General features: G+C 36.2%; 1 protein-coding gene across 15 annotated transcripts in view; it reads left to right on the plus strand.

Moving 5' to 3' along the window:
• TASP1 (taspase 1) overlaps window positions 1-17,834 on the plus strand; it is a 230,584-nt gene that overhangs the window by 22,466 nt on the left and 190,284 nt on the right. For all 15 annotated transcript variants that reach the window (XR_009048367.1, XR_009048368.1, XM_057701502.1 and 12 more), the window contains exon 5: window positions 14,392-14,512. Coding sequence is in view for 13 of the 15 variants with exons in the window: in XM_057701502.1 (XP_057557485.1) it covers window positions 14,392-14,512 (121 nt within the window). In the remaining 2 variants the exon portion in view is untranslated. The remainder of the gene's footprint in view (window positions 1-14,391; window positions 14,513-17,834) is intronic.

Here is a 17,834-nt window from a genome sequence, read left to right on the forward strand (position 1 = left end):
TAATCTATTTATTTTCAACACATGGAGGAAAATAGGTTTTCTGGGTTTTATCTTCAGTGACTTGAAAATGAATGTGCAAGTATCTACTGGTTTCTATACACAAACATTAACTTGGATTATTTATAATGGTAAATCGTGCTCTTGGACGCAACACACTCATATCACATGGCTATAGCTTCCCTAGAGATCTTCTAAGGTGTAGTAAATAACTTCTTGCAAACTGGATGTTAGGTTGGATCACGGGTCTCTCTTCTTTCTGACTTTGTTTCCTGTAGTCCTAGGATAACAGATACCATGATCTTCAATTAGCTCCATTTGTGAAAATTCTGCTTTTTAGGTCAACATTGTACCAAACACCAGGAGGAATCCATCATCTTGTGATTTTTGTGCTGCAGATCTCTTCTTATTGTCCACATTGTTCAATTAGTCAGTCATGGAAAACAAGGTTAACCAGTTAAGTAAAATTTGCTAATAGTAAAAACATTTTGTTCTTTTGTAGTTTCATTCTCTTTTCATTGAGTGTTTTTCCAGAACTAGACAAAGGGCAGTATAATTGGTAGATTTAACACCCTTTAAGTACATTCCTTGTATCCTAAAAGAGGTGCAGAGAAGTGGTAGACAGGCAAGTTGGGGAGGAAGATGGAAAGGCAAAGCCTGGGTGAGCTAATGTGACTTTCAGAGGCAGGTACTGGAGCAGATTGCTAAGTTGGTTACCTCATTGCTGTTTCTTTGTTTACCCAAGAATTTTTCTTCTTGTAAGTATTGTATACCTGAATGCTGTAATTTCTTCAAAATTTAATACTTCTTTAATTTCATGTGCCCGTTGCTTTGAATTTAAAATCACTAAAGTTCATGCTGAGAATGCGAGAGCCAACTTTTACAAAAACTATGTGATATTTGGTGTCTGATATATAGATAGGTTCTCAGTATCCTTTAATTTTTTTACCTGATTATCTCTGTCATTTTTTTGCCTATTACCCCAACATTGATATCCCCTTGCTCATGTAACTATATAAATTTTGTGTGTGTTTGGGGTTTTTTGGTTTGTTCGTTTTGCTCCAAATTATTAGCTCCAAAGGGAATACTGTTTTCTCTCATCATTTTGACAATGGCAGTTCACCATTGTATAAAGTTGTAGGTGAAGTTGTCTATACTAATGGTGATCAAGGTAGTCTTGAGAAAAATATCCTGATATTTCATCATTCTTCTTGTGGATTCTGTGTGGAAACTTGTCTGATTTATTTTGGAGAAGCAAAAAAGTATTATAAATTCTAATTGTCATAATCATAAGATGTGGCTTTTCTGACTGCTAACTTGGCTCTTAGTAAAGTGTGTTGACACAGGGTAGTTAGTCTACAGCACAGACTAAGTAGCCTACTTCTGTATTTATCATTCTTGTTTAAGAAGCAAGAAGTACGAATATTCAATATTTTCAACATTCAACTAGGCATGAGAATGAAATCATGATTGCTGCTGGGACTGGCATTTGTGCAGAAAGCTGCTTTGCCTGAAATCTGTATTGTGTGGGAAACTGGAGACGTACCAAAGCTGAGAGTTTGCATCTGGAGAAGCATGAGACCTTATTAACCTTTACAAAGTGAGGTTGCAGAAGAGACGGTTTACAGGTGTGTGTTGACTGGCGCATAGACTAGTTCTTAAAAATTGGACTTTATTGCCAACATTTTAAATCAGGAGACTCATAAAAATATGGATTTCTAACTTCATTTAAAAAAAATGAGATACGGTCACATGGTACATGCATTCTCTCAGGGTTGTAGTCTGCCAGGGCTGAGTGACAGCTGTCTCTTTTAAGTATATGAAGCTGTGTGTGTAACTAAGACTATATTTCAGCTCAAGGTACAGCTGAAAATAAGGCTTGGACAGATATGCCAACTTTTGTGTTGTTGGAAGGCCCAAGAAAATGAATTGATGATTTAATTGGCCTCAATTTTTTGCTCTAGAGGTTGTAAATTGTTGCAATAGGGACTTCTACTAAAAATAAGACTAAGACTGGAATGAGCTTTGATTTGATTTTTTAAAATTGAAATTGGACTAAGGTATTAACTTATTCTGAAAATGAACTTCAAATCAAACTAAAGACATTTCAAAAAATTTCCCATTGAAGGAATTTGAACCAGAACCAAAGTATATCACTCCAAAGAGTCTGAGCTGAAGCAGATCAAAATACTTTCTGACCTGGCTGAGCGTGAACTAAATTGTTCCTTTATTTACTTCTAGTCCCAGAAGTAAAATATTACTTTCAGTGTTTGTGGTGAAGAACGTGCCAGAAACGACCATAAGTACAAGCATGTTGCTCCCATTTCTGAACTTTGTCTTGCGAACCTCCTAAGGGATATTTAGCTTCCAACATCGTCTGTCTTATCTTGATTCCATTACTTCTTGATGGAAAACATACTAAGAAATATCATTGATTTGTACATAATATTTGTGGCTGCATCTGTGATGATTGCCCGGAAACTTTTGTATGTCCTTTCACCAGTGACGCTCTCACACTTTATTAATCTTTTTTCCAATTCATCTCATTTCTCTCCAGTAAAAGTTGAATTCTGCTTCCCAGAGTGGTTAGCTTTTGTAGCTGTAGCCTCTCATGACTCACCTGTGCTTTCTTACTCTCCGCCTCCTCTGTGGTGTTGCTCACAGATGCCTTTACAAGCCTCCTCAAGATGGGGTTTGAAGAGAAAGTGAAGTGTAGTTAAGTAGCTTGTGGAGTTCATTTAGATTGGAGTTTCTTGAGGTGAGGGCCATGGTCCAGCTGGATCAGAATCTCTTGAGGTAGCTTGTTCAAAAATTGAAACAAAAATAAAAACAAAACCAAAAAACTGAAAGAGTCTCTACCTTTATCCCACTTGACCTAAGTCAGAATCTTTGGGGTTAGGAGACCGGAAATTTTCATTTTTCTGATTAAAACAAAACCAAACCTTTTACTCTTAAAATAATTGTAGATTCACGTGCAGCTGTAAGAAATAAAATGGAGAGATCCCTTGGGTCCTCTACCCAACACTGATAAACGTTTTTTTAAAATTGGCCATTAATCTTTTATTTTAAAAAATTTATATTATAGTTTCAAAACTTTCTATTAAAGTGTGGTATACCTATAGAAAAGCACACACATTTATAGTACAGGGACAGCTCTTTGAATTTTTCAGAGTAAACCAGCACCCAGATTAGGAAACAGGACATGTGCAGCCGCTTTCAGTCACTCCAGGGTGAAGCCTGTTCTGAAATGGAATCATGCAGTGTGTATTCTTTTATGTCTTGCTTTTTTTCGTTTAATTCATAGAACACAAAAGATGAAATTCATAGAATGCAAAATTAGTCATTTTAAAGTAAGTACTTCAGTGGTATTTAAACATTCATAATGTTGTGCCACCACCACCTCTGTCTTGTTTCAAAATATTTTTCTCTCCACCAAGGGAACCCTGTACCCATTAAGCAGCTGCTCTGTATTCCTTCCTCCCCAAATCCCTAGCAACCAACAATCTGCTTTCTGTCTCTCTGGCTTTACCTGTTCTGGACATTTCATGTATATGGAATCATGTGACTTTTTGTGTTTTCTTTCACTTAGCATATTTTCAAGGTTCTTCCACATTGTAGCATGTATCAGCACTTCAGTCATTATTGTGGAATATTCTTCAACATTATTCATTTATATACCACAATTTGTTTATCCATTCATCGATTGATAGACATTTGGGGATTTCTACTCTTTTGTTGTGAATAGTGTTTGCTATGAATAGTGAACAGTGTTGCTCTGAACATTCCTGTACAAGTGTTTGTTTATCAAGTTACTGGGTCACGTGCGAATTCTGTGTTTAACTTTTTGTGAAATCAGCAAACTCTTTCCATGACAGCTGAAGCATTTTACATTACCAACAGTACAAGTGTTACAATTTCTCCATATTCTTGTCAGCATTTGCTATTTTTGTTTTTGTGTTTATAAGCATCCTCATGGGTATGAAGTGGTACCTCATCGTGATTATGATTTTTATTTCTCTGCGAATAATGATGTTGAACATCTTTTTACATGCTTGCTGACCATTTGTATATCTTATTGAGCTAAAAATATCTTGAAGTCTGTTCAAGTCCTTTGCTCATTTATAATTGAGTTGTTTTTTGGTTATTTGAAAGTTATAGGAGTTCTTTATATATTCTTGATACTATACTACTATTGCATTTCCCTGTAAGTCTGAAATTAGGTCACAATAAACACTTAAAAGGAAAAATAAATTGTAACTACCTCTGTGGTTTTCTTGTCTCCCCCTCTTGCCATGCCCAGTGCTTCCTGTCTCGTCCTGTTTCGTTTCTCTTCATCATATTTACTGCTATCTAATATGCCATCTAATTTATTTGATTTCTTATTGTCTCTCTCCTTTAGCTAGAATTGAGGCTCCATGTAGGCAAGGCTGTTTTTCTGTTTTGTTCACTGCTGTATCCCCATGGATTAGGTCAAGGATTCATAAACCATGGCCTGAAAACCAAATCTGGACTGTTGCCTATTTTTGAATGGCCTGCAAGCTAAGAATGGTTTTTCCTTCTTTAAGTGGTTGAAAAAAAGTCAAAAGAAGAATATTTCATGACACCAGGAAATTATATGAAATTCAAATTTCAGTGTTTATGATGAACTTTCATTGGAACACAGCCATGCTCATTCATGTGTGATTCTCTCTGGCTGCTTTTTATGCTACAGAGACAGAGTTGAGTAGTTGTAGAATTGTCTGTGTGGCCTGTGAACCCTGAACTGTATACCATATCTGGCTCTTTACAGAAGAGCCTGGCACATAGGTGAACAATAAATATTTGTTGAATGAATGAATGAATGAATCGTAGCCTATACCACCGCAGAGGAATCTAAATTGGAAATCGTTCAACAATCCAGTCTTGAAAATTTGACCTTAATTAGCTGCTTAATAAAAATATCCTCAGTGATTTTTTTGTAATACATTTTCATTGGCTTCCATTCATCCGGTAAATAATGAGAATTGATGATGAAATACCAGGGAATTTGTAATTTTTAGGATAGTGTCAGGTAAGATAGGTTTATTGTATGAGCTTTACTAGTGTCAGTTTGAAAAAAACTATATAACAACACGGAGTATACATCCTGTTTTTATTACTCTATTTAAAAAAGATTCAAGAAATTGTTTCAAAAGCTGTTTTGTTTTTTTCTCTTTCTCATCAGCTTTAGATTAATAAAACTACCTGCTTATTAATGAAAGCAGTAATAAAAATAATTTTGATATCTTAGCATACTTAATTTTGAATAAGAAAGTATACGATCACATAATTTCATTCTATTGTTGAATTTGCCCTTGGATAACAGGGTATGAGTACTAACATATCAGTAATTTCCTGTAAATGTCTAACTTCTCCTTAAAGGAAGATTGGAAATTGGACAAACATAAATCATTTTATATAAAAATGATTTTATAATGTGCCAGTCTAGTTTTTGTACAATATTTGAAAACTAAATTGTTTGCATCTGTAAAAGCTGTTAATAGAGGTCTCATAATAGATCCCTAGAGGTACTGTATACCCCATAGCCTTGCAAACAGTTCTTATTTTATGCTTTCAGCAAAGGACATTAAATGGGTAATACAGGTTGTGGTTTATAGTGAGAGAGTAATGCTTTGCAGATCGTTGCCTTGGCTCGGTGTTTCCAAATTTCACTAATAACAAAGGGTTTCCATGTCATGGTGCGGGTATAGCTCCTGACTCACCCCTTGGCCTTCCTGCTCTCTCTTTGCTGGGTTAAGCAGTCAAAGTATCTTGCTTTTTAAAACATTGTCTCCCTTGAAAGTTATAAGTAAGCTTAAAAAATATTTTGCTTTTAAAATGTTATCTTTTAGAAACTGAAAATTCTATCGCCTGAATTTTTTCATTTCTCTTGTTTCAACTGAAAAGATTGGATTCTTAACACTCTATTACATTTTTCTGGCATTTCTTTATAGTAGTAACCTGCAAGAATCAATAAGTATCAGCTTGCTTAAGGGCTTAGTGTTCACAGTGATCAGTTACTCTGTTTATACCCATTTGTAATGAACTCCTATTCACTCTGCAAATGTTTATTGAGTACCTACTGTGTGCCATTTAGACACTGGGATACAACACCTAAAAAGACAAATATATTGTGCTTGTGGGGCTTACATTCTATGTGAAGAATTAGACAATTAAATATAATGTCAAGTAGTACAAAGTTTCATAAAGAAGAATAAAATAGTGAGAGAAAAAATCGTTGGGGAAGGTTGGGGAAATGCTAAGTCAGTATGGGGAGAACTGACTTGCCCATGTCATTTGAGCAGAGACATGAACTAGATGGGGGAGAAAGCCATGCAAAGATGTTAGGGAAAGGAGTCTTGGTTTTGAAGAGAAAGTACCCCATTGTCTCTTCTTATCCCATTTTATTCTTCTTTCTAGTACTTATCACCATGGGACATCAGCTATTTGTACATGTAGACATATGTGTATGTATGTTTCTCTACACACACTCACACACACACACACACACACACATGAGTCTTTGTTTATTGACTCTTTCGCCTACTATAATCGTTCGCTAAGCTCAGCATTTCAAAATGTGAAAGCCCTCAGGTGGAAGTGTTCCTCTTGTGCTCCAGGAATTACAAGGAGGTGTGTGGCTGGTGCATAGAAAGGGAGAGGGGGAGAGGGGCCAGATCACATAGGGTCTTGTAAACCTTGGAGAATAAGACTTTAGATTTTATTCTAAAGTATGACAGGAAACCATTGCAGGTTTTTGAACAGGGGAGTAAACAGGATTTTAAAAGGATTGCTGGCTGCTGATTGGCTATAATGATTGCTGGTTGTACAAAGTGATTCAGTTCAGAAAATCAACAACAAATGACCATGTAAAAAGCTTATATATGTTATAAGGGGAAGGTTAGTATATGGGGTGGTCAGTTTATACTGAGTGATAAGTACAATTTTATTTCAGCTTTTAAAAATACTTATTTATTTGGCTGTGTCGGGTCTTAGTTGTGGCACGCAGGATCTTTGTTGCAGCACATGGGCTTCTCTCTAGTTGTGGTGCGTGGGCTCCAGAGTGCGTGGGCTCAGTAGTTACAGTGCGTGGGCTTAGTTGCCCCACAGCATGTGGGATCTTAGTTCCCTGACCAGGGATCGAACCCTAGTCCCCTTCATTGGAAGGCGAATCCTTAACCACTGGACCACCAGGGAAGTCTGTTTTGTCAGTTTTATTGAAATATAGTTTATATCCAACAAAATGTACCAATTTTAAGTGTATAATTTGGTGAGTTTTGGCAAATGTGTTAAGAACCAATACAATCTTGACATACAACATTTCCCTCGCCCCCCAGATTCTCTCATAGTGCCTGTCTGCAGTGGATCCCCTCCTCTCAGTGCCCCTGGCAACCATTATCTGCTTTTTACCATAATTTGGCGTCTTCTAGAATTTGGTGTAGATAGGATCATCCATTATGTGGCCTTTTGTGAGGGGCTTCTTTCACTTAGCATAATGCTTTTGGGATTCATCCATATTGTTGGGTAAGTTAGGAATTTGTTCCTTTTGTTGCTGAATAGGATTTTGTTGTATTGATATATCGCAATTTGTTTATCCGTTTACCAGTCGATGAGCATTTGTGTTGTTTCCCGTTTTTGGCTGTTCTCATTAAAGCTGGTATGAACATTTTCATTCAGGTCTTTATGTGGACATATGCTTTCATTTTTCTTGGATAAATAGGAGTAGAATTGCTGGATCTATGGTAAGTGTATGCTTGAGTTTAAAGAAACTGCCAAAGTATTTGCTATTTTTATTCTCACTAGCAGTGTATGAGAGTTATAGTTGCTCCACTTTCTTGCCAGAACTCACTATTGTTGGCCTTTTAAATTTAAACATTTTAGTGGTATCTTGTGGTTTTAATTTGCATTCCCTAATGACTAATGATATTATGCATCTTTTCATGTATTACTTGCAATCTGTTCATGAAATTGCCCATTAAAAACTTTGGATTGTCTCACTGAGTTGTATGTTTTTTGTTTTTTGTTTATATATATACTGGATATGTCCTCTACCTTTATGGTTTGTAAAATTTTTCTCCCAGGCCGTGGCTTGATTTTTTAAAATAAAATTTTAATTTTAGAACAGTTTTAGATTTACAGAAAAATTGAGAAGCTAGTACAGAGAATTCCAGTACACCCAATACCTCATCTTCCTCCTATTAGCGTCTACTTTAGTATGGTATATCTTTCACAATTAATGAACCTGTATTAACACATTATTATTATTATTTCTTTTTTAAATCAAGGTGTAGTTGATTCACAATATTATAAGTTTCAGGTGTACAATATAGTAATTCACAATTTTTAAAGTTTATACACCTTTTATAGTTATTATAAAATATTGGCTCTATTCCCTGTGCTGTACAGCATAGCCATGTAGCATATTTATTATACATAGTAGTTTGTATGTATACATTATTGTTAACTAAAGTCCATATTTTGTTCAGATTTCTTTGGTTTTACCTAATGTGAAAATCTTTTTTTGTTCCAAAGTGTTTTCCACCTTAGATTATTACATTTTTCATCTCTAGAAGTTTGATTTATTTATGTTTTCATAGCTTCTTTTTCTTTCCTCCATATCATGTTTCCATATGTACTTGAACATACAGATTATGTCTATGAAAGCTAGTTTAACATTGTTAGTTAACGTTAGAATTGTTTTCTAATTCGATCATCTGTCATCTCTAGCTCTGTTCTTGTGTGGTAATTTCTTCTGGTTATGAGCCATAGTTTTCTGCTTATTTGCATGCTGGTCATCTTTGGTTTTTTTAAACACTGTGCATTTTACATTGGAAGTTGGATACTGCAGTATTTCTTTAAATATTGTAGAACTTTGTTCTGGGACACTGTTGTCAGTTTAAATCATTTTGATCTTTTTGAGGCTTCTTTAAAACCTTGTTAGTGCAAGTCTATAGTAGCCTTCTTTCTAGGGCTGATTTGGCCCAACTCTAGACTTTACCTGAGACATTTCCTGGTGTCCTCACTCTGGCTAATGGGAGCATGACTTATTCTCCCTTCTGTGTGAGCTCCAGGGATTGTTTAGCTTACTCTTTTCCAGAGGTTCTTTCTTTGGCCATGGTAGCTTCCGCAAGAGTGTATGTAGGCTAATACTCATTTAAAGGCTCAGGGCCCTATGGGCCTCTGGTGTTTTCTCCGTGTAGCTGTCTCCTCTTTGAACCCTGTACTGCATGTTCTAGCCTTCCTGGTCTCTGTGAACTTTGGCTCCTCAACTCTGGAAGAATGTTGGCTCTTTTTTGGGCTCCTCTTCCCTGTGCTGTGGTCTGAAAAGTATCTCTAGGAATTAAGTGGAGGCACCTGATTTGTGTCTCTTTTTTTCTCAGGATTACAGTCCTGTGCTGGCTATTAAATGAAGTCTGTCTGTTTCATGTATTTTGTCTGATTTTCTAGTTAGGAGGACAAATATGATCCTGATTATGCCTTCATAGTCAGAAGCAGAAGTTCAGTAGACACACTTTTGAAGTTATAAATGTATTTTGAAGTAGGAGAAATATTTTATTTATTTATTTTATTTCTTTTTGGCTGTGTTGGGTCTTAGCTGCTGCACGTGGGCCTTCTCTAGTTTTGGTGAGTGGGGGCTACTCTTTGTTGCAGTGTGGGGGCTTCTCAGTGCAGTGGCTTCTCTTGTTGCCAAACACGGGCTCTAGGCGCGCAGGCTTCAGTAGTTGCAGCTCACGGGCTCTAGAGTGCAAGCTCAGTAGTTGTGGCGCACGGGCTCAGTTGCTGCATGGCATGTGGGGTCTTCCCGGACCAGGGATCGAACCCACGTCCCCTGCATTGGCAGGCAGATTCTTAACCACTGCACCACCAGGGAAGTTCCTAGGAGAAATATTTTTGAAAAAAAATTGCTTCTAATTTATCCTTTAATTTTCTTATATCCCTTTTTCTTATGTATTTTTAAAATGTCAAATTTAAACCATCGGGTAAAAGTTACTTTTAGAATAGTTTGTTCACTTTGTGTTTTCTAACTTTGTATTATATTGAAATTAATTTTGTAGAGCTTCTTCATTGTTATATTCCATTTTTTTTTTTTTTTTTTTTTTTTGGCACACGGGCTTAGTTGCTCCGCGGCATGTGGGATCTTCCTGGAGCTGGGATCGAACCCGTGACCTCTGCATTGGCAGGCAGATTCTTAACCACTGCGCCACCTAGGAAGCCCTGTTATATTCCATTTTAAAGATCATTGAGATGGCCTGTATACTGTTATGATCTTGTATATGTATTTTGGGAATTGCTAATATGGATCCTTTAAATTTTTCTCAAATTTCACTTCCTTTCTCATATACTTTGAAAGATATATGTGAATATATATGATTAGGCAAGGGGGATTATGTAGAATAAAAAAAACCCCTCATAATACGGTGATAATTTACTGTGCTTACTTATTACAATCTCTCTGTTCAATGTCATAGAGGTTTCTGACCTGGGTTTTTATATTTTTGTATATATGGCTTTTGAACATGAGCCACCCATTCTCCTTGCTTGGCCCTACAGTGAACCTATCTCTGCTCCAAAAAAAGAGAAAAATAATCATCTATCTATCTATCTATCTATCTATCTATCTATCTATCTATCTACCTACCTCAAGAATTCAGTCTTTATCTGTTCTAAACCATAGCCCTTCTTTGGTTGTGATCTCTTTCCCAAGAGTTAGTTGTGAATTGATTTAGGTAGAATGTTCACTTGGAAGGCCTTATTCAACTCATTATGCCTAATTATGTACTTTCTTTCCTTCATCTTGTAAAATGCCCTATTTTATTAATGGTTTTATTTATCTCCCAGGTTTGGAAGTTCTGGTCCTTTCCCCTCTCTTTCTTCTCCCTTTTCCCTGCTGCTATCATTTCATACCAAGTGATCAATGTTTCAAGCCTGCATTGTAAAATAGCCTCCGGTTTGGTCTCTGATTTCAGTTTCCTCCCTTTCCTTTTCATATAATATGTGAATGTTGGTTTATGTTTCCTTGACCAATGTATTCATCTTGACTTTTTCTTCTACAGAAGGCTTGAATGGCTTCTCATTTTCCCAGTCAGGTCCAGATCCTCATGAGTGGCATGGAGCAATATCCATATTTGGCCCCAGCCAACCATGTTTTCTAAACGTGTCTTCTGTGACTCTGACACTTTACGGCTGCTCACATGTTGCTCCCAGCATATCCACCAAGTGGAATTTTTTAGCCCCTGACTAGTCTTTGCTTTTGTTTCACATCCTTCAGGAAGCCTGCTATTAACTTCTTCCTCTCACACTGGGCCATTTCCTTTTGAGTCCTCAAAGTACTTATTGTCTGTATCACTCACTTTCTCTTTAATTATACAACCCCTTTGTTGTTTTCCACTCTGTGATCTTACTTTTAAAATTCTGTAGACAATTAGATTTTCTAACTGCATTAGGACAAAAGCCCTGGTCTCAAATCCCTGGCCCCTTTGCTCAAGTTTATAGGTACATATTAGGGAGATCTTACTATTGTGGTCAGTTTTCCTTGGATATGGCAGAAATTCAGGAAACTGGGGACATTGGTAGATGATTTGGGGCATTTGGTGACCTTTAGGTTGATAAAGAATTACCCTGGTTTCCTGGATAATATTGGTCTTAGCTTAGAACAGAGTTAATTTTTCTGGAGTGATTGAGACTGACTTAGACATTCTCTTTCATTTGGATATCTAGTTGTCCCAGCACCATTTATGGAAAAGGCTATCCTTTCTTTTTCTTTTCCTTTTTTTTTTTAATGCTATAACTGAAACTTTATTGAATATATATTTTTGCTCACTAAATTGCTGAACCCAGTAAAGATGTATTTGTTTGCTGCTTTTTTAAAATTTAATTTTTATTGGAGTCTAGTTGATTTACAGTGTGTTTCAGGTGTACAGCAAAGTGGATCAGTTACACATATACATATATCCACTCTTTTTTTTTTTAATTAAAAAAAAATTTTATTTTTTATGGGTCTTCTTTGCTGCACATGGGCTTTCTCTAGTTGTGGCGAGTGGGGGCTACTCTTTGTTGCGGTGCATGGGCTTCTCATTGCAGTGGCTTCTCTTTGCTGCAGAGCACAGGCTCTAGGCGACAGGTCTTCAGTAGTTGCAGCATGTGGGCTCAGTAGTTGTGGCACATGGGCTCTAGAGTGCAGGCTTAATAGTTGTGGCGCACAGGCTTAGTTGCTCCGCGGCATGTGGAATCTTTCTGGACCAGGGATCGAACCTGTGTTCCCTGCATTGGCAGGTGGATTCTTAACCACTGCGCCACCAGGGAAGTCCCTATCCATTCTTTTCTAGATTCTTTTCCCATATAGGTCATTACAGAGTACTGAGTAGAGTTTCTTTTACTATACAGTAGGTTCTTATGAGTTATCCTTTCTTTACTGAATTGTTTTGGCATCCCTAATGAATTGATGATAAGTGTAAGGCTTACTTCTGGACAGTTCTATTGCATTGGTCTATATTTCTATCCTTAGCTATATGTCCATATCACACTGTCTTTATTATAATTTGTAGTAAGTTATAAAACCTAGAAGTGTGAGGCCTCCAATTTTGTTTTTCTTTTAAAAAGTTTTGATTTTTCTTAGTTCCTTGCATTTCCATATGAATTATGTAAGATTAGTTTGTCAATTTCTGCAAAAAATGGCAGCTAGGATTTGATAAGAGATTGTGTGGAATCAGACCAATTTGGGAAGTACTGCCATCTTAAAGATATTAAGTTTTCTGTTGTATGTACATGGATGTCCTTCCATTGATTTAGGTCTTTAATTTTTTTAAAATTTGTCTTATAGTTTTTACTGTACAAATCTTGTATACTTCTTTTGTTAAATTTATTCCTAAGTTGTTAAATTTATTCCTAAATATTTTATTCTTTTTGATGTTATTGTAAGTTGAATTGTTTTCTTAATTTTATTTTCAGATTTGCTAATGTATAGAAATACAATTGATTTTTGCATATTGAGCTTTTATTTTGCAACCCCGTTGAACTTTTTATTTTTTTTATTCTAATAGTTTCTTAGTGGAGTTTTTAGGATTTTTTGTGTACAAGATCGTGTTATCTTCCAATAGAGGTAACTTTACTTCTTCCTTTCTAATCTAGATGCTCTTTGTTTCTTTTTCTTGCCTAATTGTTCTGTCCAGCATATCCACTGTAATGTTGAATAGAAGTGAGGAGAGTGAACATTGCTGTGTTGTTCCAGATCCTAGGGGAAAGGGTCTTTCACTGTTAATTATGGTGTTAGTTCTAGACTGACTTTTTGTTTTTTAAATTTATTTATTTATTTATTTAATTTATTTTTTGGCTGTGCTGGGTCTTCATTGCTGCATGCAGGCTTTCTCTAGATGTGGCAAGCGGGGGCTACTCTTTGTTGTGATGTGTGGGCTTCTCATTGTGGTGGCTTCTCTTGTTGCAAGAAGCATGGGCTCCAGGCACATGGGCTTCATTAGTTGTGGCACATGGACTCAGTAGTTGTGGCTTGCGGGCTCTAGAGTGCAGGCTCAGTAGTTGTGGCGCATGGGCTTAGTTGCTCCACAGCATGTGATATCTCCCTGGAGCAGGAATCGAACCCATGTCCGCTGCATTGGCAGACAGATTCTCAACCACTGCACCACCAGGGAAGCCCTGGACTGACTTTTGTAGATGGCCTTTATCATGTTAAGGAAGTTCTCTTTTATTTCTAGTTTGTTGAATGTTTTTCTCATGAAAGAGTATTGGATTTTGTCCAATAATTTTTCTCTATTAATATGATCATGTTTTTAAAATTTGTCTTGTTCTTTATTTTATTAACATGGTGTATTACAGTGAGTTTCAGATATTAAACCAAACTTGCTTTCCTGGAATTGCTCTCATTCACGGTGTATAATTCTTTCATATTTTGCTGTATTTGGTTTCCTTGAGGATTTTGGTGTCAATATTCATGAGGTATATTGGCCTGTAGTTTTCTTTCCTTATGATAGCTTTGTCTTGTTTTGGAATCAGGGCTGTACTGGTATCATACAATGAGTTGGAAAGTGTTCTTTCCCTTTCTGGTTTTTGGAAGAGCTTATGAAGTGTTGACATTAATTCTTCTTTAAGACTAATGGTATTTTTTTTATTTTTTATTTATTTTTTATTTATTTTTATTTTTTTGGGGGTACACCAAGTTCAATCATCTGTTTTTATACACATATCCCCGTATTCCCTCCCTTCCTTGACTCCCCCGCCTTGAGTCCCCCCCACCCTCCCCACCCCAGTCCTCTAAGGCATCTTCCATCCTCCAGTTGGACTCCCTTTGTTATACAACAACTTCCCACTGACTATCTATTTTACAAGACTAATGGTATTTTAAATTTTGTTTTTGTCTTTTAGGATTCTCCTTTTACAAATGCAGGAATGGGATCTAATCTAAATCTCTTGGGTGAAATTGAGTGTGATGCCAGCATAATGGATGGAAAATCCTTGAATTTTGGAGCTGTTGGAGCACTGAGTGGTATGTGAACATTATAACACATTATTTCTACTCTTAGAAAAAACTGAGTATTCCCATTTCATCCCTCCTAAAGACTTAGCTCAGTTATTTTCATCATTCTTTCTTGGAATAGTGTTGAAAACAAACAGTTTTTTCTCTTACTGAATTTAAAATAGAAAATCTTACCTGCAGATACTTGTAAAGAAAACAGGAAATAGCTTATGTCCAAGTCTTTGGTTAGAGTTTGATCATTCTCCTCCATCCCCTCAAGAGATTACAGATACTTAAAATGGGAGTTAGCATATTCTATTAAGTTTGCAATTATTTGAATACACATATATTAATATATTTTTGTTAAAAATTGTTAAAAAATTGTTGAAAAATTCAAATGATGTAAGTGAAATTTACCTTTGATCTTCCAAATCTTTCCTTCCAAAACTCTCCTTGGAGGGGGGTTAACCAGTAAAATAATGTGCATTTATCCATATTTATATGTAATAGAAAAATAGTTTTGCACATATTTAAAAAATAAATGTACATATTTTTATGAAACTTTCTTTTTTTCTTTAAATAGGATGTCTTAGAGATTTTTTTCCACATCAGTACATATAAGATGTAGCTAATGTTTTGCAGTTTACTTATTAAAGCAAAATATACATGAAGAGCACAGGTTTTTTTTTTTCATTTTTATTGGATAGTTGATTTACAATTTTGTGTTAGTTTCAGGTGTACAGCACAGTGAATCAGTTATACATATCCACTCTTTTTAAGATTCTTTTCCCATATAGATCATTATAGAGTATTCAGTAGAGTTCCCTGTGCTACACAGTAGGTCCTTATTAGTTGTCTGTTTTATATACAGTAGTATGTGTAAGTCAATCCCAATCTCCCAACTTATCACTCCCCTCCTTCCCCCCTGCTAACCATATGTTGGTTTTCTACATCTGTGACTATATTTCTGTTTTGTAGATAAGTTCATTTGTACCTTTTTTTAGATTTCCACATAGAAGTAATTTTAAGTATAAAATTCATTAATTTCTAGATGTGTATAGCCATGTGAATCACCACCCAAATCAAGACATAAAACACTTCTGTGTCAAAATACAGAACATTTCCAAACTCCCAGGAGGGTTCTTAATGCCTCTTCCTAGTTTATACCTCTCGTATTCCCCTCCTACCCACTCCCACTTGTCCCTTCTTTTTTTTTTGGCTATGTTGGGTCTTTGTTGTTGCACACCAGCTTTCTCTAGTTGTGGCGAGCAGGGGCTACTCTTTGTTTTGGTGTGCCGGCTTCTTAGTACAGTGGCTTCTCTTGTTGCAGAGCATGGGCTCTGGGTGAGCGGGCTTTAGTAGTTGTGGCACTTGGGCTCAATAGTTGTGGCTGGTGGGCTCTAGAGTGCAGGCTCAGTAGTTGTGGCGCATGGGCTTAGTTGCTCCACGGCATGTGGGATCTTCCCGGACCAGGGATCAAACCCGTGTCCCCTGCATTGGCAGGCGGATTCTTAACCACTGACCACCAGGGATGTCCTTGTCCCTTAATTCTGACTTTAGGCACCATAGATTAATTTGCCTGTTCCTCAAATTCCTGTGAATGGAATCATACACCTCTGTGTCTGGTTTCTTTTGCTTAATGTTATGCCTATGAGATTGATTTATGATTTGTGTCAAAGTAGTTTTTTCTTTTGTGTTAGTAGCATTTTATTGCATAAGTATATAATAACTTATTTGTTCTCTTGGTGGATATTTAAATATTTTCTAGTTTTTGACTGTTATGAATAAAGCACCAGCGAATATTTTTGTGTATGTCTTTTGGTGGACATATGCAGTTATTAATATCTCCCTTGAGTATAAACCTAGGATTTGGAGTGGTGCTTTGCTTTAGGAGATACTGTCAGTTTTAGAAAGTGGTTGTTACAATCTATACTCCCACAGTGTATGAGCATTTCAGTTACTCTGAATCCTTGCCAATGTTTGATATTGTTATTCTTTTTAAAATTTAGCCATTTTGATATATGTGTAGTATTAGTATTGTTTTAATTTGAGTTCGTCTGGTGACTAATGATATTAAGAACCTTCTCATGTACTTATTGGCCATTTAGATAACCTTGTTGTGCAGTGTGTGTTCTAGTCTTTTGCATACTTTTCATTGGATTATCTTTTTTGTTGCTTTGTTGGTGTACCTTATATATTTTTCATACACATCTTTTTGTCAGATACATTTATTGTGAATATTTGCTCCCAGTCTGTGGCTTACTTTTTCACTCTTCTAATGAAGTTTAAGTTATCAACCTTTACTGTTATGGTTAATTTTTATTTTGTTTAAGAAGTCTTTGCCTACCCAAAGTCCTGAAGATAGCTTCCACTGTTTCCTTTTAGTAGTTCTATTGTTTTTAACCCTGCACGTTTAGTTGTCTTATCAAGCTCAGATTCATCTTAGTGTATGTGAAGTAGGAACCGAAATTAACTTTTTCCCCCTTATGGATATCCAAATGGCTCATTGCATTATCAATAGAAAGGACTATTCTTGCCTCACAGAATTGTGTTGGCAAATTGGATGACTGTGTGTGTAATGGTTTGTTTCTATGCCTTCTATTCCATTAATCTGTCTATTGCCAGTGCCGCATTGTCTTGATATATATACAAGTGGCTTTATATACAATATAAAGCCACTTCTGTAGCTTTATATTGTATCTTGATAATCTGGTAGTATAAATCTTCCATCTTCCAATTTTTTCTTTTCTTTACAGTTTTATTGGCTATTCTAAGTTTATGGCATTTTTATAAAATTTTTAGACTCAACTGTTCAATGTCCATGATAAAACCCTGCTGAGATTTTTTTAAAAAATAAATAATTTATTTATTTACTTATTGACTGCATTGGGTCTTTGTTGCTGTGCACACGCTCTCTCTAGTTGTGATGAGCGGGGGCTACTCTTTGTTGTGGTGTGTGGACTTCTCATTGTGGTGACTTCTTTTGTTGCAGAACACCGACTCTAGGTGTGTGGGCTTCAGTAGTTGTGGCTCACGGGCTCTAGAGCTCAGGCTTAGTTGCTCCATGGCATGTGGAATCTTTCCGGACCAGAGATCAAACCTGTGTCCCCTGCATTGGCAGGTGGATTCTTAACCACTGCACCACCAGGGAAGCCCGCCTGCTGAAATTTTGATTGGTATTACGTTGAATGTATAGAACCATATGTGGACAACTGACCTGTTAACAATATTTCATCTTCCTGTTCATGAATATGAAATATGTACATTTATGTAAATATTATTCATTTCTTTCTCAGCAGTGTTTTATGGTTTTTAGTATAGATGTCTTATACATCTTTTTTATTAGATTTAT

The sequence above is a fragment of the Hippopotamus amphibius genome, chromosome 12 (genome assembly GCF_030028045.1).
Source record: "Hippopotamus amphibius kiboko isolate mHipAmp2 chromosome 12, mHipAmp2.hap2, whole genome shotgun sequence".
NCBI classification, from domain to species: Eukaryota; Metazoa; Chordata; class Mammalia; order Artiodactyla; family Hippopotamidae; genus Hippopotamus; species Hippopotamus amphibius.